General features: G+C 36.1%; 2 protein-coding genes across 2 annotated transcripts in view; one reads left to right on the top strand and one right to left on the bottom strand.

The window, feature by feature from the left end:
- The first annotated feature begins 1,235 nt into the window (after positions 1-1,235).
- On the top strand, positions 1,236-3,615 carry LOC142337403 (sorbitol dehydrogenase-like). The gene is made up of 3 exons (XM_075386577.1): positions 1,236-1,702; positions 2,073-2,435; positions 2,988-3,615. The coding sequence occupies exons 1-3, from the start codon at positions 1,463-1,465 to the stop codon at positions 3,279-3,281; spliced, it is 897 nt and encodes a 298-aa protein (XP_075242692.1). The 5' UTR covers positions 1,236-1,462; the 3' UTR covers positions 3,282-3,615.
- Positions 3,616-8,474: 4,859 nt separating this feature from the next.
- LOC142337402 (uncharacterized) overlaps positions 8,475-22,413 on the bottom strand; it is a 162,173-nt gene continuing 148,234 nt past the window's right edge. The window contains exons 2-6 of the mRNA XM_075386576.1: positions 18,736-21,506; positions 16,296-16,961; positions 15,432-15,761; positions 14,688-15,182; positions 8,475-9,081 (exon numbers count right to left, since the gene is read on the bottom strand). Coding sequence (XP_075242691.1) covers positions 8,618-9,081; positions 14,688-15,182; positions 15,432-15,761; positions 16,296-16,961; positions 18,736-21,506 — 4,726 coding nt within the window. The 3' untranslated portion in view covers positions 8,475-8,617. The remainder of the gene's footprint in view (positions 9,082-14,687; positions 15,183-15,431; positions 15,762-16,295; positions 16,962-18,735; positions 21,507-22,413) is intronic.

Below are 22,413 nucleotides of genomic sequence, written 5' to 3'. Positions count from 1 at the left end.
CTCCAAATCAGAAATACCAACTTATCCTAATGAAATCCTAATGAAAGACAAAGTAAGAAAAGACTAGGACAAATAGGGCAAAGCTGAAAAGGTTTCGAAAATGTTACATCGGAGGTGATAACATAGTATCTATTAAATTAGACTTTGCCACTTAAGTACTTGCATTGTTATAACCACCAGTTTCACATGTTTTTCATAACATTAAGTGACAAAAAAAACAAAAAAAGTCGAAATTCTAATATTGCCAAAAAAAGTTCACTTATGTCTCAACAGAAAATAAAGAGGACTTTTCGTTAATGAGATTAGGTTCTAAACAAACAAAAAACCCGACAAGAAATGGCCAAACTCAAAAATTCCACAATGTTCTCCGAAAACAAGTAGTCTCAAAAAAATTTTTGGTTGACAATCTTCTGTTTTAGTTCTCTTTCCTACCAATCGCGTCTATTTGTAAGAACTTTTCTTTGATACAGTTTTGTTATCTCTCCGCAAATGGTATCGATCGGCCAAATTTGACTTGCCAAAAAAACCGCGCTAGCATAAAGTTCCTAACCCCCAATTTAGTTGAAGTTAAGATAAAGGAGGTATCACTTTTCTTCACGGAAGAGGAAACAGTTCCGTAGTTATTCGTTTTTTTCCACCAGAATATGTAAAATCTCATTAATGTGTAAACTTTACTCATTTTTCCGTCGAATTGGTTTTCCGAACTTCCCTCGGACTCTAAACAAAGAATTGAAGTCAAATTGAAGACTTCCTCAACCAACTTTTTCAACTTCTTCGTCAACGTCTGCAATTTCAAAGCAAAGAATTGAAGACTGCGGACAATAAATTCAAATTTTTTTATTGTTTAACGTTTTTGTAAAATAGATGTGTCATTTCACAAAAAACGTAAATTCATTGGATGGCAATTTTGGAATTCAAAATACAATTGGGTAATGCTAGACAAAACATCATTATTTCTCACTTTGAGATCAAACAATTGATAAGTGACCTCAAAATGTTCGTAAACATTTCAACATTTTTATTTATTCGCTTCTAAATGTTCATTTAGCTGTTTGAACTGTCCTTTTTGCTTAAAACAAGTTATTTATCTCGATAATGGTCTTCAACTATTGATTGATGACATATAATAGAAAAATGTTATTTATTTTATATTGTTTAATTTGAATCTATTAGCGTTATGCCGATCAATTTGAGCTAATCATAAGTCTCACATATGACAAGGTTAGTTACAAATGTTTTGCAAATAATTTTAGTTGGAGCTGAAAGTTATCAGAAATGCGGTATTTGCCCATAAAACTCAGCAAATAAGATATTATGGTTGTCAATTTTATCTAATAAATTCATATAGACATCAACAAGAAATGGTTGTTCGCATAATGTCGGATTTCTTGTAGTTCCATTTCAAGTCTGGTTATTTGCTATATTAAAATTTGGACATACAATAATTGCAGGACCTTAAAGCATGGCACCCAACATTGCTGGAACCCAATCCAATTTGTCAGCCCTTTTGGTGGAGAAAGACGAGATTAGAATGGTGAATTTGGGCATTCCGGAACCGAAACAAACCCAGGTTCTCATCCAGATGGGTTCTGTGGGAATCTGTGGCTCTGACGTTCATTATTGGAAACATATGCAGATTGGCAGTTTTATTGTGAAAGAACCCATGATTTTGGGACACGAATCTTCTGGAACTGTTATTAAGGTAAAAAAATTATTTTTCCCCTTGACGAATTTTTGATATGATGACACATAATTGAGTAGTCGTGTAAAAGTAGCAAGTGCACGGGTAATGGGCGGGCGGACGGGCAGGCCGGGGGGGGGTTAGGATATAATCACACTCACGTTGGGGCCTTAATATTGCAGGAAATAGTATGTCATTAATAAATTCATTGATATAGGTTGTCAATAATATCATCAGGCGTGTACAGGATTTAAAGCTCCTCGTAGTTCTTTTAAAAATTTTTTGCAAAATATTTTTAAATAAATTTTGATTAACTAAAAAGTAAAAGTCGATTTACGTCGCGCTTCAAATCTCATTCATGAGAATAATTCCAATTTGAACGTCATTTTAGGTTGGCTCAGGTGTGAAAAACCTTCAAGTGGGTGACCGAGTTGCAATAGAACCTGGAGTGCCTTGCGGACGATGCGAGTTCTGCGTCAGTGGAGTTTACAACCTCTGTCCAGATATCGAGTTCCTCGCGACTCCACCTTACCATGGATCTCTACGTCAATACCATTGCCATGAAGCCGCATTTTGCTTCAAATTACCTGATCACGTGACTCTGGAGGAGGGTGCGCTTTTGGAACCATTAGCAGTTGGAGTCCAGGCCAATAAGCGTGCTGGGGTTACTTTTGGTGACGTTGTTTTGATTTGTGGTGCTGGACCAATAGGGCTGGTTAACTTGATGGTTGCCAAAGCTGCAGGTGCCAGTCAAGTAAGATCAGTTTCTAATTTGAACTGTTGAAGAATCGCGCACATGAATTTTTATCCCTTCCCCCTTATGATCACATTTACGGTTGCTAAAAAAGGGGTGAGGGGCGGAGGGGGGAGGGGGGGGGGTTATCACGAGAAAGCCGACATGCCATTTATGCGCACGAGACCCGGCCGGTTTATTTTCTCAAAAGCAAGTGATGTCTTTGTCTTCTATGCTTATTCAATCTCGTTCTGCGTGAGGCTATAATAGTAAAGAAGGCTCAATTTTGATTTGTTACAACTTTGCATGCCTTCAATCTAGAAAAAAGACCGTGACCTGTAGAATTTCCCAAGTATTTGGAATCTATTTTGCCCCTCGGCTTATTGGGCCTATAATTTTTACGGGCCCCACCCACATCAGGCACGTGTTATTTTTTTTCAAATTAACTAATAACAACTGTGCTTTATAACAACACAAAATGTAATTGGAGGCATAAAAACACGGGACCGAAGCAGAATAGATCCGATATTGGCTGTGAATTCGAGAGAGCGCACAAAATATGCTGTAATTTAGGTTATTTGTACCGATATTGACGACAAACGCCTCCAATTTGCCTCAGAGTGTGGAGCTGACAACGTTTTAAACGTACGAGGTCTATCAGACATGGAAGCTTCTGAAAAAATAATTGCCTTATTTGGAAACAAGCGCCCAAATCGTGTAATCGAGTGTTCAGGTGCCCAAAGTAGTGTTCGAACTGGGTTATACGCAATTCGTGCAGGCGGCAAAATGGCTCTAGTTGGAATGGCGCCAAATGATGACGTAACCCTGCCTATGATTACGTCTTCAGTGAAAGAAGTTGATATTTGAGGAGTTTTCCGATACGCTAATTGTTATCCAACTGCGCTAAGTTTGGTCGCGTCAGGGAAGATTGATATCAAAAAGTTGATCACACATCGATTTGAGTTATCAGAGTCAGTTCTAGCTTTTGAGGCTGCACTGAAAGGAGAAGGAGTTAAAATTGTGATTAATTGCAGTTGATTTCATGTACACTCTTCTAATATTATGAAGATAACTTACAGTTGTGAAGTTTAGTTCAATCAAAGTTTAGTGAAAATTGTGGATTTCCAATTCGTCCCAATGTATTTTGATTATCTTGATTTACCCAAAATTATTTTGAAAATTGGAAAATTTTGGCATTGAATTCAACTAATAATATCAACTTAAATGAACGTAAGGTTCCGGTTTCTTGTTTTTTTTAATGAAAGATTAAAATGAACTCTAAATCTTTTTGAAATCAATAAAATGTAAGCGCAACCTTCTAAAAATTTTGAGAAGCGCTCTGATTTAAAAATTGTTTATATGTATTCATCTTGAAGTGAATCAAGTGAGCATAACGAGGTCTCAGTAAATTAAAACAAGGAGGTTCGGTAATGTGCGTTCGCACGTAAAGTTCCGACCCCGCTCATACACATTTTTGGAATAAATGTCTAGAGATAGAAAACCCCAAAAATTCAAGTATTGGATGTGTATGAACAAAGATCGCCTCCAACGCAAATAACTCAGTGGAGTAAAAAAATGTTGCATTAGATTCATGAGATCAGTCATTATTAAGAAAGCAAGTCAAGACAAACAACAAAATCAACCAACCATAACAACTAACATTAATTACACCCAAAATTTATGTCCATTTTTTCAAAAAAACTTTCTAACAAGCTCAAAATAGCGTCGGATAAAGGTGAAATTAAACAGAATAACTTGTATTTTACAAGAACAGATAGCTGACCACTCAATGAAAAGGCTCTTTAACAATTAGACAAAAAAGAACAAAAAACAAATTGGCTTAAATTTCTAAAAACAGTTAATTTCAAAGAAAAGAAAACGTTAGATGGCAATTGAAAACATCCAATATGTCTTTGATCACACACGCCTCTACGGAAGGGAATTAAGACAAGTAAAAAATCAATTTTTGAGTGGTTACAGAAAGAACAACAAAAAGAGACAACAAAAAGAAGTTCAATTAAAACTTGCAAGAAGACACTGTCGAAGCTGCAAAGCCATATTTGGCCCCTCAAATGAGCTTTCCTCGAACGCCAAAATTGTGGTATCGGCCTTCTCATTATGGAGTAAAACGAGAAAAAGGGCAAAATTATTTAGCACTTGTTTCTTTCGAAAACAATTATTTTCAAAGTCATGAAAGTCATTAGCTACAAAAAGAAACAATTAAGTAGGCTCGTCTATTCGTGCGAAAGAAGCGCTTGAGACCTTTCATAAGTAAGAATATTTCCTACGTCTACAAAAAAAGCGCTAAAAATAGACAAAAATTAAAAATTAGATTACTTTTTGTGAGAAAAACCCGTGTCGAATTCAGTAAATTCATAACGACTTTAAGAAAAAACATTAAATTATGTACAGTTGCACCTTCCCTCGACAACAATGTCATATTTTACCAGTAATTAACAAGACTAGGTAATAAATAGACAGATAACAACAAAAAATGAGAAGTTAAAGAACGTTAAAATGAATTTTTTAATTCTAGAAAATAATTGTTTTCAAAGTCATGAAGGCCACTCAAATCAAAACAAAGGCTCATTTATTCCTTCATGGAATGCCAATGAGAGCTGTCATGTCCAGGTAGTTTCATATGACTAAAAAGACAAAGTAAGAACAACAATTGAAGACAATTGTAAAAAATAAATTTAAAATCTTCGAGAAAGTGGTGTCGGTGCCGTTAAAACCATATGATATGCCTTTCAAGACTTTATATGTTCAATTGCGTCTTGTTCTGAACGCCAACAATGCAATATTTGATTTGTAAGTAATGTGATAATGTGAAAAACGAGGAAAAAGCGTCAAAAATTGTCCAATACCTAAAAACCAAAAAAAAATGTGATATCGAGTAGTATAAAATCCAGAAAGATCTAACTTAACGCGTAAAACCGCAAAAAATTTTAAGTAGAACCGCAAAAAACCGCAAAAAAAAAATTCAGTAGAAAGAAGGGGAGGATTTACATTTCTTTCTACGCTGAACTATTCTATCAGTTGAACAAATTAAGAAAAAAATTGAGGCAAAGTTCAATAAACAATTTTTCATTTAAAAAGCAATTTTAGAAGTTAAAACGACCAAAATCTTTTGAGTAAAAATAATAGATACAATAAATTGGAACTGCCTAGAAAGCCATTTAGACCTATCAACAGTGAGCTTTGAAGTGAATTGTTTCGTTCTTATATTAACATAAAAAGCTCTTAATTTTTTTTAAGAAAAGACCGACGGATTACAATCCGAATAATTTTTCGATTGTAACAATCCAAAATTGTACCAAATCCAACCCCGCTACTGCTGTTCGTCCTTTTAGAGCTGTCAATTGTTTTGAATGCGTTCGATCTAGATCATTTGTTAGTTAAAAGATAAAAAATGCTGCGTTTTTGATTACCATAGAGACAAGTTAGCAAAAAACAGCAAAATTTTGGTTCTAGTCTACCCTCAATGGAAATGTAAATAAAACTAGCTGTCTTGGTAGTTCAGAAGGATTGTGTTTGGCGTTTTTGGGGTGTGTACTTCGGGCAAATTTAATCAAGGTGGACTAAAGAAGCTTAATTCGGGAAATTTTTGAGGAAAGAGGCTGAATTTTGAAAAATTTAGCCAAATTTTCATGCAAGAAAATTCAAATGAAAATTGTGAATACTACATTTTCTGTCTCTAAAAATAAAATTAACGGTACTATTGGTAACAATTTTTAGTAATTGGACAAAATTTTAGGCGAAATTCCGGAAAGCGTGAATAAAAACATCGGAAATCGGTTAATTATTCACCAACTTCAACTATCGATTATTCCCTGTATAATACGAAATTCAAAAAATCATTTTAATTCCAATTTCTACACTGGAGGGGCTTTTTAATGATACCTCTTAAAACTCCATGCGATGAATATATCGATCGGTCAAAATTGTCTGAACAAAGAAAACCCATTTGAGTATATTGTTCCTCCCCCCTCAAGAGGGTCGGAACAAGTAAAAGTAATGAACCCTTATTCCAGTAACAGGACACATCGAAAATTCACTGGATAAATTGAAATGGGTTCTATTCTGTAGCCCTCCTCAACTTAGTGTCATTTTTCACATAATTATTTGCTATTAACATAACAGAAATTGTACGTGGGATGCAAAACATTAATTGGAGGGGTGGGAGCGTACAGAATAGATACATGAAATGCTCAGCAGACTTTAACGTAATTGTAAACTGTTTCATGGTATTATAAACCAGTTTTTTAAAACCTTTTGAGTTTTTGATTATTGGATTAAATTGTTTGCTGTAATCAGGACCAAAAATCTTGCAATTTTTTCTATTTTTCTCTGCATCTTTTCATAATGTAGACGACTTCTAATCGAAAAAATATATTTGCTACCGTTTTTATTTTAGAAGAAGACCATGATAAAAGATAAAAAATATGCTTTCTAAACTCCCAAATTTACTTAGGCTTCTTTTCAGTAAAAAAGGAACCAATTTTTCATTATTTACAATTTCAATCGTAAAAGTCGTTGTTCTCCACAAATATGCACCAATTAAGCAAAAGCAAATGCTCCCAGATTATTGAGAGTTAGACTGGTTACAAAATACTTTTTGGCACCAGGAATAGTTTTTTCGGCAGACATTTGCATCTACCAGACTTTCTTCGGGAGAAAATTCAGCAAGACCAATTTTGTTTTCTTTTCATTTGAATTTTTTTTAGAAAGTCTAGTTGATAGCGCCTAATTCGTTTATCGTAAACTATTGAATTGTTTGAAAAAGTTCTCGAAGAATCTGTTTCCAAAGATTTGATCATCTTCAAGCCTATTCTTGAGAATTTTTTTAATGAAAATCAAATCAATTTAATATCAGTTGTAAGAAGATATCTTGCAGAGTGAATTATCGCTATGTTTTTCATGATTTGTTTTTTGGCGCGTCAGAGAAAACAAAAAAAAAATTCGGCAAAATGTCTCAAAGAATTTGCGAGCATTTCTTTTGAGATTTTCAATTGATTTGGTTGGGAACCTATTCCTTATTTTGCTCAGGAAATTTTGTTATATTAGACCTAAAATAATCTTTATCAGTTCATGTATGTTAACAATTTGTAATCCAAATAGTGTTCAATTTCATCAGATATTTATCAAAACGTTTGAATTTTTTAAGATCTTTCACTATATATTTGTATAAAGAAGAATATTAATCAATTGCTAATAACTTAATTAGTCGGGCCATCAAAAAATTAGTGTTTTCTTAAATGGTATATTGAGGTCTGTTTCATCAAGGCTAATGCTATCAAGGCTAATTGTCTTCAAATAACATCATTCAGTTAATTTTTTGAAGAAAATGGTTTTTATGGAAAACCTATTCAGCAGTCATTCCATGTGTTTAAACATTTTGTTGCTCAGCACTGGTTTAATTTTATACAATCAAATAAAAAGTTAAGCACTTGAAATCTGTAACTGGTAAAATTTTTCTTGAGGTTGAATTTGTTTTTTTTTCATTTGAACTTTGTGAGACATTTTTGATTGTTTAAGATTTTTTTAAGGAGTTAAAGGTTAAATTTGTGTGTTCAAACAGTATCTTAATTACTCAAAAATCTCGTACAAAATTTTAATAAAAAACCTCAAAAAAGATTACCAATTACAACTTTTAGAGCTTTATTTAAATTTCCAATTGATTGCATAAAATTACATCAGTGCTGAGCAACAAGTTGGCTCAAAATTTTTGCGATCTTATCATCAGATCTCACACGCTGAAAATTTGCGTGCAAGCGAAAATTCTTATCGAACTAGATAATAAACGCGAAAAATTATATATTGTAAGACCCAATCATGCGTCACAAATTGGTTGCCGTATGTAGCTTCACAAGTCTGGCTATTCGGTATCTGATAATTGCTGACGAGATAACTTTTCCAGATATTGGTCTGGTTTCATACATAATAAACTCCAGAAGCACTGGCCTTATAAGGTAGAGTGACCAAAGTTCCGACAAAACTGGATTGAATCTTTTCCTTCTATTTACAACCTCTCGCATTATTGGACGTGGAAAAAAAACATAACAAAGTGATAGATTCATAATTCCATTTGTAATTCACTTTAAATAAAGCTTTTGATAAATAACAATTTTCCAAAGATCTAAATGAGAGCGTTTAATTAATATCTAGCAATTGAAACGAGACAACCATCATCAATTTATAAATTACTGTGCTGTGTTTTTGTTGCCAGTGATACAAGCTATCTTTCTAAGAATTGGGTTTTTCTTTTTGGGCTTTGCTGCTTTCGATTTAGCACCGTCACTACCTGGTTCCGACTTTTCACTGTCAATACTGGGCGAGGCTTGATCCGGGTTCTCCTGGACTCCCTTGGTTAAAATGTCCGGAGCATCAATTGGTCGTTCGTTATGTCCTAAAACGTTGTGCCCGGAGTTGACCGGGGTTCTTGGGATCGTTTCCAAGTTTGTCTGGGAAGATGTCTCCCCGTATCCGATTCCGCTGTCGCGATCATCGAAATCGACTGTGTTTCGTTTTTGGAATTGGTCCTTACTGGAGGATGTGAGAACATTTGGATTACTCTCGGTGGCTGTCAGTTTCTGTTTTATTCCAGAGTAAATTTTGGATGAACTCTGTGGCCGTGCCTTGTCTGTTCCAGAAGACGAATCAATGCCTGAAGTGAAAACTACAAGTATAAAAACTTCTCTTTAGCTTTTGAAACAATTGAAAAAAAAATTTCCTATAATAGTTTAGGTGGATAATTGCGAAAATGCGGGAAAGGTTTGTTAATTGTTCCTATATTTTTCGAAAAAAAAGATTGGAGAACTTTTATGCTAGCCTCACTTTATTTCTTTAGACAATATTTGACTTTTTTGAGGGCATCCCACGCTAGCATTGGTTGTATCAATTTGAAGCTCTCTGCGTTTATTTTTCACTACAAAGAGCAATTTTAGGAATTTTTTTTGAAAAAATTTTCAACATTTCCTACCCACAATTTCCAGCAATTTAGCCTAATTTTTGATCAAACTTCAAAAAATTTCAGTCAAATTCACTCATTTACAACAAGTAGCGGTTTTTTCGAGGGTACCTTTGAGGGTACCTTTGTACCCACATAGTCCAGAAAGACGAAGAAAATAGCATTTTTTGAGTAAAAAATTGGCGACGATTTTGTAGCAAATTATTAGACATTTTTATGAATTTTAGCCCGTCCCTCTCTTGTGTTACCTAACTTTTCATTCAACGTTTGCTTTATTTTAAATCATTTTTTAAGACTCGCAATTTTGAGGAAATCCTTAGACCTAATGGTTAACTGTTAATTATTTGTTTGAAAAGAGAAAAAATTATAAATATATAACAAACCTGCAAAACTAAGAAAAATTTGAGTGAAAGCTTGTACTTTTTTTGCATGTAAAATTTTTTAGCATGTAAAAACGGCAATAAACAATGACTAATTCAGCTTTTTAGACTTTTTTGGACGGCTTTGAGATTTGAAAAAACCATATTTTTGTATTTTTCAAAATTTTGATCACCTTTTATGCATCGAATGATTTTTTTGCATATTTGTGTCATCCCTTGGACATCAGGGAAAATGAGTTGTTGGGATCAGCTCCACGTTCTCAGTCAGCTATTATTGAGTTCCAGTTTCATAGATTTCAAGAAATTTTTTTAATAAAGAAACTCTTTAATTTGAATTGGACTTAAAGTCAACATTCAGGGATAACATCAGATAGCAGAACGGGTAAGCACATTGAGGCAGCACAGGTAACAGAACAAATTAAAATTCAGGGCACAAACGTCTTTTTCTGAGATAAAAGAAATCAGATTTTCGCGATTCGTTTTTGACTTGCCGTGGATTTACCGCTGATTTCAGTGTTATTTTTTTTCCATATCAAAATTCTTTGAGGCTGTTATGAAAAGGCAACAAAAAAAAACTCACTAATGCATAGCTTCAACTGTGCTAACCACTTTTTGTGCTTATGATAATTTTGTTGACTTCAAAAATTTTTGTTTTGAAAAAACTTTCGATTTTTTTTTAAATTTTAGATCTCCTACTCACAGGCCTTTCAAGCGGCTTACCTGATTATCATTAATGATGTCAATTAGTTTTGAAACAAGGAGTTTTTGAAGCTTTCATATATATCTTCATATATGTTCATGGAGAATAACTGCTTAGGAACGACACGTTTTTCAAAACAGTAATTTTTTTTGTAATTTTTTGGCATTTTTACTCCATTTTGCATCTTTTTCAGTTTCAAATTAAAATACTTTAAAACCACTCAGCCTTCAACTGTTCCGTCTCTTTTTTTCAGTCTTTTTATCGTAACTTTTTAGTAAGCGAATTTTACCAATATATATAATGAGGTCTGAATTGCTCGCTAGTAACCTAACTTCTTCCCTTGACCGTTCTGGTACGTAGCTTATGGTTCCATCAAATTTGATTGAATTTAGAAATTGAATTTTTCGGATTTGATGCTCATATAGTTATGAAACATTCTTTCTCGGAGTGTTAAGACCAAAAAAACGGCTTGAAACTATTACAACTTCTTAAAGTACTTTATTATTTGATTTCAAAGAAGCTGGTTTGTACTAAATTATTCTCATTTGCAAATTTCCTGCTATATATTTTAATATTGTGTGTTCTTTTCAAAAGTGAGCAAAATTTGGTGGTCTTGGATTAAGTGAGAGGCTGCCTGTTCTGGAAAACCAAAATGTATTTGCTTTTTTGGTCAGCTCTCCATTTTTTTCACAACTAATTTATCACGTTGTGTGGGTGCGTCATTAGGGGTTTTAGCCTAATCTGTGTATTAACTTGTTTTAAGATGAATTTAAAGCCACAGGTTTCAAATGGATAATGGAACAATTCCTTCTCAAATCCCATCTGCTCTATGGTTTGCAGAACAAGTCAGTAGTCATGAAATCAACCAGTTAGTCACATATGCTTTTTGTTGCTATTCTATACCTGAATTGTGTTTCAGGACGTATGTTTATGAATTTCTCAACTAAATTGATTCATTTAAACTGCTTTTGAGTTTATTTAATCAACTCCCTAAACTCGTTTTGACTTGTATATACAATTAAATTCTTCCGTTTGACGAAATCAAAGTATAAGGGATGTTGCGAGCTTGCATGAATACGTTTGAGAATAAACGGGGACAATTTCGTTCCGTTGATTTTGCATTTCACATAATCGAAATATTTTTGACAATTATTGAAGAAAAAAATGTTTTAGTTTCGACTATTTGGCATTTCTGAAACAAAGTATTACAACTAAGAATAGCTTGAAATCATACTTCAGCTATATTGATTTGATGCATATTATGCTCTCAAGTACGAATGTGGGAACAGTCTTTGCCTAGCACACAACAAACGATAATTCTGGTTATACTTTCTCAATTTTGTTTTCATTCTTCTTGTCTTTGTTTCTACCAATACATTTTGGAACTGATTAATCCGATGAAAGTGCACTTTTAAACAAATGACCCCTTTTTGGAAACAGTGTGTCTAAAAAATCAGATGGAAAGTGTCTATGTCATGTCCAGACTATCCCAGACAGAAAATTTCTAAGGCCAGACCTCCATGCAATCACCAAGTTTTTGTGCGTTCATGTCCAGACTTTCGTGGGTTCACCAGAGTTTCGTGCTTTCGTCACACTATTCGTGCATTCATGTCCAGCTTTTGGCGCTGATTTATGCAACTCCCCAATTCTCTTTGACTCGGATATACTATCAATTTCTTCTGTTTGACCAAATCGAAGTTCAAGGGATCTTGCAAACTTGCATGAATACGTTTGAGAATAATTGGGACAATTTTGTTCCGTTGATATTGTAAGTCATATAATCGAAATAGTTATGACAATTGTTGACAAAAAATGTTTTAGTTTTGACAATTTGGCATTTCTGAAACAGAGTATTACGACTATGAATAGCTTGCAATTAAATTTCCGATATATTGATTTGATACATATTATGCTTTCATGTACAAATGTGGGAACATTCTGTGCCTAGCACAGAAAAAACAATAATTCTTGTTATCATTTTGCAATTTTGTTTCCATTCTTCTAGTCTTTGTTTCTACCAATATTATTTGGTATCGATTAATTCGACGAAGTTGCAATTTTAAACAAATGGCTCTTTTTTGGAATCAGTGTATCTAAATTATCTTTTGGGGGTTGAAATTGCAAAAATATCTTTGTATAAATATTTTTCGACAAGTAACATTAATCGCTTATGATTTTGCCCTAGAAGTTGGTTAACCAAATCGTTTTGACAAAACTGATTGCAAAAGTTTGGTGTTCAGATTATGAGGAAACTGCATTGAAGCAAGAGAAATTTGGCCACATTTAGGAGTAAAATTTTACATTTCATCCACAACACTGTGTCATTGACACAGAATTTGGTTCTACGTTTAAAATTGAGCAACGAGACATCACATCCGAAGTTCAGGTCCCAGAACGAAAACCAATATGTCCAGAGCGTCCCAGACGGAAAGTGTCTATTTCATGTCCGGACTATTCCAGACAGAAGATTTCTATGTCAAGAACTCCGTGCGTTCACCAAACTTTCTTGGGTTCATGTCCAGATTTTCGTGGGTTCACCAGATTTTCTTCTTTTTGTCAGAGTGTTCGTGCAGTCTTGTCCCGTTTTTCGTTCGTTCACCGGTTTTTCCTGCATTCATGAGACTATCCGTGCGTTAATGTCGCAGCTTTGGTGCGTTCATCAGATCATTTGTGCTTTCATTTGCAGACTTTTTTCCTTACGTTTTTTTGTCGTTTTGATTCGTCGGTATTTAAACGTAAGAATGGTCGGTTTTTGCCGTTCTAAAAATGCTACAAACTGGACAGTCCTTGTCCGGACTCGACCCTACAAGCTTTCATGAAGCTGTCATGTATTCAAGTGTATTTTGTTTGTTTTCAGTATCGGCCGGCTCGCTTTCCTTTGTTTCAGGTCAATTTTACTTTGCTTGCAACCTTTCGTAACTCTGAGGGCCTCTGCTGATGAAGATGGAGATTTACGAGTCTTCCTCTTCACTTATTCAGACTTCAGTGAAGCCTCTGCAGCAACTTTTCCCGGCTGCAACTGAAGACTCATTGATGACAAGGTCACGTACGTGCACCGGGGAGAATACAGAGAATGGCGAGGAGAGTTTAAAAGTGAAAGTGACCTGTGAAAGTGACCTGTAAAAGTGACCTGTGAAAGTGACCTGTGAAAGTGAAACTCAAACTCAATTCATTCACTTCAAAGTGAAACTCTTCAATTCATTCATTCATTCAATTCATTTAATTCACTTTCAATTCAATTTAATTCATATTTTTCACTTTTTTCCACATTTAGCTAGATATTTTCCGTTGATGCTTTTTACTAGAGTCAGAGTCATCATAGCGCATGTAAACGCAGTTTTGAGTAACAAACTGTAGTCATGAGTATAGAGTAGAGCGCGTTTTAATTGCCACTTGAGAGAACACTTAAGTAAATAATACGGGCGAGCAATTATAATTATGCTGCACAGATGCAAATCCGTCGCCTTCGGTTCATGCCTAGATGAAAGTCAGCCGCTTTTTATTCATGTGCCGCTAAATTTCAGCCGCCTTATAATAATGCCCCGATAAAATTCAGCCGCGCTTTATTGCTGCTCAGATAAAATTCATATAAACAAAATCATGCCCTAATGAGTCATCTTTTAAAACAGACTATAAATTCCCAAAACTGACATGAACAGAACAAGTGTCAGGCAAAAAATCAGAATGAAAAATTTAATGTTACAGCGCTGGATTAGTCGTAGACCAAGGTACGGGCCTATACTACTAACCACCTTCTGCTCCACTGCACCACATCTCAGGCAGCTTCACCATACTTCTTTTGTATTTAAATCAAATTGAACTGACAATATCGACAAACGACAATGATCGACACTTCTTACATACGACGATACCGACAAAAACTACGCTCTTCGACACTTCTTATACCAAATACCAACAATACCGACACAAACGACAATAATTGACAGTTCCCACATAAAAACCGACGAAATTGACAAAAGTCGACAAAAAACGACGCTTCTTGCGTCGATTTAGTCGCATTTTCTCAACACGGAAAATCAAGCATTATTTTTTTCTTAAACTAAAAGCTTAAACTAGTTTAAGAAAACTAAAAGTTTCGGTTTTGTTTAAGTAATCAAATAAAAAGGCATTTGAATACTTCTACTGTTCTGTCATAACAATGGGTACTCTTTCGTAGCCTCCATTTGTGGAGCTTGAGTTGGGCAAAATGACTTTGTACTAACCTGTATCAGTGGCGTTTCCATTGATATGCAGACCAGCCGGTCTCTGTGGCGGCATCGTCGTTTCAAACATGCTGATTGGCCTGGCAAACCCCACCCCAGATGAGTCATAGCCATAATCCACGTCAGAACAGAACACGTCAACATTGGGCGTCTTAATACTACTTGTAGTATTAGTGCTAAACTGGTTATGATAACCAGATGATCGCCCGTCATCGTAAGGTCTCAAATGATGAGAGGTCATGGTACTGTGGTTACTGAATGTTAGAGCGGTGTCTGTGCTCATAGGTGATAAAAGTCCAGAGTTGTTGCTGATGCTGTAGTCGGGAGCTGGAATTGAGAAGCCGGCGTCTTCGTATGCCGACCGGACCTCGGATCTGGCGCGTCGCGAGGAGCGAGGGATAGTGAAGGCGTTGAACTGTGGGTCGTTCGTTTCGAACGGGTCCAGCTCAGCCTTAGCCTGCGGGGCAAGTTTGCTGCAACTCCGGGAACGATGTCCTTAAAAGGAAAGGAATCCTTTGCAACCAGGAAACTTTTCTAGATATAATGCTTTGAGAATGGTAAAAATCAAAAAAGAACCTTAATAAAATGTGCGATAGATATAGTCCCCCCTCTTATTATGCTATTCAAAAATTTGTTTGTGTAAGAAAGAAGCTTTAGTTTGGTCATTTAACGGTTATGAAAACAAATCAAAAGTTGTGGGGGGGGGGGGTTGGGTTGGAAGGTATGTATGTCTATGAAATTGACCTTTGAGTCCGCAATGATAGCACCGTGGAAGCTTATTCTTCTGAGATCGAACATAGTTGGGCTCATTGTGGGTAATTGTCACCCTGTCACCCAACATGATGACGTCATACAACTTGTCAACGCGTGAAATCTTGTCACATTTTAGAATCGAGTGGCCTTTTAATCCGCAGTTTTGACAGAGTGGCTCGTACAGTTTGTCCTGTATCTTTCCGTGGGATCCGAGCTTGTCGCTGGAAGCGTTGTTGTCGCTTGCGTCGGCCAGGGTCTCAATGCTGGTGAGGTAAGCGAACGCTTTTGAGGGTTCAACCACTTGCTTGAGGAAAATACTTCCTGAAAAAATCCCCCCACATTGAATTAAAACAGTTCGGCGCTTATTAGCACGATCTTTACAATTTTCAGAGGCAAGCGTTCAGAAACAAATCTTTCCTTCGATAATTCCTTTTTTGGTTTTAAGACTCTGGTGGACATAATTACTGCAAGAATTGGTCAAGAGATTGTTAAATGGCGATAAATGCGATGAAAGAGGTGAATTTTTGTAAGATTAGCAATTTTTAGCGCCAAATTTTTGTTTTCACCGCATTCACTGCATTCAACGCTAAAAACTGCAATTCATGCAACCATTCGCCACATTCAGCGCAAGTCTTATTACATTTTTCAGCAATTTTTAGCATTGAAACCTCGTCCCCGGAAAATCCTCCGTTTGTGGCCAACCGGCCCCCGTAATTTTGGTCTGAGAAAGCTACATGTGCCTTTGAAATGGGCCTAATCATGGGTTACTTTGGCTCAGTGCCTCAACCTCGGAATAAGATACGGAAGGATTTCTATATCAATTCGAATATTGACCAAATTCTACCATAATCTCACCTGAAGTCGATTTTGACTTGGGAAGTTGCTCGTTGAAGAACTCTGGAAAATGACTCATTTTTGGACCACTTTGATTGCAGACGTTTCCGACTGTCCTAGTCCTGGCCTCCTTTTTCAACCTCGGAATTGTTCGACACTCGCAATCGTCAATCAAGTCACACTCACTTTTGTGGTACTTATGATCATTCAAGCCTCGTCCACTACCAAAGCTCTCGGCAGTTTTAACTGTCGTGCTTCTAATTCGGCTCTGAGCCGAGCTTACCTGCCGAAGCAGGCCGTCATTTGAGCTACTCCTCGCTCGGTTCTGGTTAAAGTTGTTGTTCGGGAAAAACCGAGCGTTTAATGAGTCGGCTCGGTTCGTGGGTTCTGCCGAGGAACTATGATCTTTCAGACGTGTCACGCGCTCCTGGTTCCGACGGGTAGTTGTGGAAGGTCTGGAATCCGCAGTCGCGGAATCATCGTCAAGTAGGGAACCCTCAGAAGCCGAGAAGAAGTTCTGAGATACGTTGAAGGTGTTCTCACTGTCAAGGAGGTCTTCGAAGTTGGAACCCTTTTCGAGAAACGGTGCCGGTTCTACTTCGCCATATTTGGAGTCCAGGAAACGGTCGGTGCTGCTGGCACGAGAAGACAGAGCGTATCTGCTCGTGTTAGGAGTTACGAGACGACCTTAAACAACAACACTTAAACAATAGACTTGATCAACTCAGGTCGAAGTTCCAATTCACAATTACGTATGAACTGACCATCAAGAAGACATGGGGGTGCGATGCGTTCAAAAATAGACGGCCGAGAGTACTATCCAACGTCTGTCTAAAGTCTGATCATACTGTCATTTGAATGAACCACACTATGATTTGGCGATTTCTGATCGTAAACAACTTGAGTGGGCGAAATGCTACTAATAATTATAAACGAGCTAAAAACACACCAAAAAATGAGCTAGTCAAAGTCTGATCATAAAAATAACTGAAGGAAGTTATGAACGCTTGAGCCAATTTGGACGAGTCATAATCTGATCATAGTTGTTTTTTCGATCATAGATCCTGCAACGATCCGACGAGCGAGAGCCTTATGCGTGCTTGAAGAACATTTTTTAGTTCTCCCACCTTTTTCGGAAATTTCCCGCAGGCCCTTGCAAAAAATTCGCTCAATGAAAAGGAACTATGAGATAGATTTTTTAAAATTTTGCATAGCCCAATCTCTAAACAAGTTATTTTTAACTGCAGTGAAGATAGATAATTTTATTTATACGTCTTAACATGCCGTTGTTAAACTTGGTGAATATTTCTGAATTCATCAATTGGAGTAATTCTAGTTACCGTCCGAGGGCATAGTTACAATGGATTCGAATACCCGGGTTGAGCACCACAAACGAATCTTATAAGTCATAATAATTCATATATGATTCTTCGTTATCATACTATGTCAGATATGGTTTTTTGGAATCTTAGCAAACATAATCAGACCATAAATGGCCTCTCATTGAACATAAAAAATTAAATATTCAGCCGGAAAGAGAAAATTTTCAAAACGCATCTTTGAGCTTCAATAATCAAAAGATTATTTTCACGTTCTTGTAGACATATATGGAAAATTTACGTGGAGGAGAGTTCCTTATAGTCTGCATAGTGTAGTCAGAAAGTTGAAAAAAACTTTTTTCCATATCTCCGAAAAACAGAGATTACACTTAAAAATAAAATTAATGAAAAATTTGATTTCTTTTATTTTATATTAGATCGACACCCGGTACATCAAAGTGTCTGCGCAGCTTAGTTCTTCTACTTTATGCGAGGCATAATTCTGTAATCCCCCAATAGCCAGAAAAGGCATAATGTTGTTTATTTGTCTTGCAATTTATAATGAAATGTCTAATATATGCCATGAACAGTTAACTTGGAAGAGGAAAAAAACATGATGGAGTTTAAAAGATTCAGTACTGATTTAAACTTGAAACTAGGTCCGGGCAGTTTAAGAAATTTCAGATTGAGTTGATGACAATACATTGAATCGCCTTACAAACTGTAAACTGTTTTCTGATGACACTGATCACTTGTGTTGAATTTGTCATGTCGTAAAGAGGATGCCTTTGGGGTATTTAAATTTTAATTTGATACACTGACTGAATTTGTCGAAAGAAATTTCATTTGTTCATACCTGTCATGCGATCGTGTCCTCAAGACTTTCCAATAAATTGTTCTAATCATAAATTAGAAAAGTCACAAATACTACTTGTGTCAACAAATTGATAAATATGGTTTAACCATTGGGTTTTTAGATAGCCTTTTAAGATGTGGAATTAGCCATTTCAATCAATTACACCTTTACCTCTATGGAATAAAAAATATTGTGGACAATTCTACCACCGAGGGGGGTGGGGGGACTGTTTTTTTTGGGGGGGGGGGGGAGGGAGAGGTGAGGGGTAAGCGCTTTTAATTGTTACCTTGATTCGTGCTCGCGTAAATCCTGCTGTTTCGGCCGCGACCCAGGATGCACTCCGGGTTGCGACGCACGTTGTAAGAGAGAGTCTCGCTAAACGACTGAGGACGCTCCTTTGCGTAATGTCTGGAAGACCAGTCACGTCTCGCTGGGTTCCGGAGCTGGACTTGATTGGTTCCGGTCGGGTCACCCGCTGAACCCGGGACTAATCTCGCGTGACCAGAGGGGTATAAACTTGACAGTGATCGGTTAAGGTAACCCCCAGAAGTCGGCACTGAATAATAACGCGCTAATTTATCAACAGCGAGCGCTAATTCTGTAGCTGCGTCCGCTGATGCTGGTTTTGTATGCTGTGTGTCCTGGTTATAACTTATATCTTCACTGTTATTAACCAAGTCATAACCAGGTAAGTTTTCTTTTGTTGTTGAAGGGGATTTGGACTGTTGGGTTTTTTGGTCCGGGGGAATAAGGGTTATTTCTGTGTTAGTAGAAGCGTCTTTGTATTTCGGTTCTATAAGGCTTAAGTCTGTCTGACTTTCAGCGGAGCGGGACGCTGCTTTGAACGACCAATTTCTACTAAACGTCCCAGTATTATTATTCCCACTATTTTCCCAACTTGCCTTGTTATTTTTTGTTTCCCCAGCGTTTATTGTCGAACTACTGCTCGGGTTTTTACCACTGTTATTATGGGGTAAAAGTAGTTCACGCGATTTTCGCAATGCACTGTTGCTACTTTTGTTCTTGCGCGAGTTTGCCCCAGTTGGACTGTGATCAATTTTAGAATTTCCCGAGGTTGGGTTAGAAGAATTTTGTTTGCCTCTGTTTTCCCCGAAATGTCGATTGCCCACTAAAGTGGTATATGGATTTGAGTGTGTATTCTGGTGCGTTGTATTGTTGTAAGACACGGTCGAGATTGGAGCACTAGTATTTGGTGAATATTTTTCAATAGAAGTTGGTCTATTATGCAGTTGCTGACTATTATATGAATCGTTGTTCGTATTGCTAACATTGGTTGTTCTTTCACAAAATGGTATATGTAGCTCTTTCGCAGCTAGCTCCCGTTTTGAAATGGTGGTTGCTGCGTATGTATTATTTCCATGTATTTCTCCATGTGAATTTAAGCCATTATTATGGAACACACTATTTTCTATACCATTGCTGAAAGTAGAGCTGCATTCATTATTTGCTGTGTTAACCATTGGTCTATTTTGTCTGTATGTATTACGTGTACTATCATAAGGCTGCGAAGAACGACTAAAAGCTGAAGAATAAAAGGGGGATATTTTTTCAGTTTCTGAAGGAATACGGTCAGAATTAGCACGGCTGATTTGCGGTTCTTCTTTTGTTAGTATTTTGACTGCTTGTTGGGAAAATCCGTGTGTAGGTTCAGCACGAGAATTATTGTAATGGTAATTTATCTGTTTAGCATTTTCAGCTTCTAAATTACTCTGAAGTACATTTTCCTCGTTTTGCCCTATGCCTACATGAACAAAATCAAGACCCGCACTGAATTTGGAGTTATTATTGTAAAAGTCTCTACCGTAAACTGAAGTATCAGCAATACACTCACTCTTATTTCTTGATAAAAAGTTGGGTTGTTTGTCTGAATAACTTTGGGTTCGTGTTTGTTCATAATTTTCCAAAAATTCTTCCTTTTTCCTGCCCCGGGCATCATCTTTTCCATCTTTTCCAACTGCACTGGGGTAGTCCGCTACAGAAGATACTACACTACGCTGAGGTTCTTTCCCCCCTCTTTTTTCACTTCCATCATTTTCACCCAAAAATCCGGGCAAATTAAATTTGTTCACACTTTTCTGCCCATCGAACACATCTTTAAATTCTTCTTTTCCTCCTTTGCCCAGACCTTTGCCGTATTTTCCAGGCAATTTTTCTTCTTTCGCAGACCCGACGCTGGGCGAATTTTCCATGGTGACTTGGCATCCATTATTTTCCCCTCCCCCGGGCAATTTTCCTTTTGTTCTCTGATTAACTGATAACACAGCGTGTGACAAAAAATCCTGGCTGCCTAAATTTGATGTAATTTCATCAAAAGTAGAGTAACGTTGCACTGTAACTTTCAGGGGTGCATCCATTTTTCTTCCACTGTTTCCGGTCGTCGAGCTAATTTTCCCAGTTTTTGTGAAGTTATGACGTGAGTTTTTCGGTTTCTCGAAACTAGAATGTTTGGAAGTTAGTTCGGTGTTTTTTAAAGGACCCAGCTTTGATAAATTTTCGTGTTTTTGCTGTGGATCGGTTTGAGATTTCTTCGGGGAGGTTTTTGGTAAAGCTTTTCGAGCTTTTTGATCAGGAATAGTTTCGCATTTTTCGCCGCTAATATCCTTGAATTGTAAAGATTTTGATTTGGTAATAGTTGGTGAACAATAAATTAAACTATCAGTTTTCCCAATTTTGCTACTACTATTATTACTACTATTAACAACAGCTTGCGATCCGTTTTGTTGTGATTTGAATGGTCCGTTTTTTGCTAAATTTACTCCGTTTATTTTTGAACGATCTAATTTTAATTGTTGATTTGTGGCACCAATTCCACAGTCATTTTCTATTGTAGATTGTCTTGCAGCATCTGTTGTGTTTATTGGCGTGTAACAATCCCCGTTGTAAATATTAGCTACGTTTTCTGTATTTTTAGAGCTTTCATCGTTAGAAGATTTCGGCGCCGCCGTCACTCCATTGAAAAACCGGTCTTTGAAGCGTTTCATTTTTCCTCCTGAGATAAATGACCGTTTCTTTCCCGGTTTTTCGTCCGCTCGGTGACTAAAAATTAATCATCTTATAATAAGATTCCTTTTGCTATCGTTCCATAAATACCACTTCAATAAAAATTGTATTAAGGAAACTTAACATGGAAAAACACATGTTGGTAAACTTTTATACTGGTGTCTCAATTTGAAAGCAAAAGGAACGGTTAAAAAGAAAAATAAAACAATACATAAACATACATCTGATGTTAAATTCTGCTCTAATAAAAAACAATTGTTTAAAAACGCGTAATTATGACTCGAATTTAGCGAAAGTTATAACAACAAACAAAAGTAATGACAAAAAGTTAACAAGTTTATAAAATAATAATAAAACTGTGTTGTAGAACATAGCATAAACGTAGTTTTTGACATTTTTGAGTTTCAACACTCAAGAGCTCTTAAGTTATCATGCTGATATGATTTTATGACAAATACTTTTAAATTGTTTAGTTGTAACAAAAAGCTAAAAGCCACAATGAAAAAGCTGATGCATAATTTTCGCTCTCGGCTATTTTTCTACTACGTTTTTTAATTATTTTTGTACTATTAATTATATTCTATCAGAAGATTTAAATCAGAATGAAAAATTGTTAGTGAAAAGCAAGAAAATTGACTATGACCAAAACATGTCAAATTAAATGTAAAATATTTTTGTAAAATTACAATTACTGTAAAAATGTAGTAGATTAATTAAATTATTACGAATTTAAAACATGTTTAATCAAAATTAAAGTGCAAAACTTTCAGCGATTTAATGAAAGAAAGTCTTTTCTTTAATGACTGCTGTGAACAGGTGGACCAATATGACTGGTGAGATATGTTCATTAGCTTTTATGGTACCATAACATTTTATGGTCAAGTGTTTTTATGGTTGATGGTTTTTAAAAAATTTGTGTTCACAACTCAATGTAAATTTAAGT

This window comes from Convolutriloba macropyga, chromosome 4 (assembly GCF_964194025.1).
Source record: "Convolutriloba macropyga chromosome 4, txConMacr16.3, whole genome shotgun sequence".
Lineage (NCBI taxonomy): Eukaryota > Metazoa > Xenacoelomorpha > Acoela > Convolutidae > Convolutriloba > Convolutriloba macropyga.
This window is presented reverse-complemented; position numbering and strand designations above follow the sequence as displayed.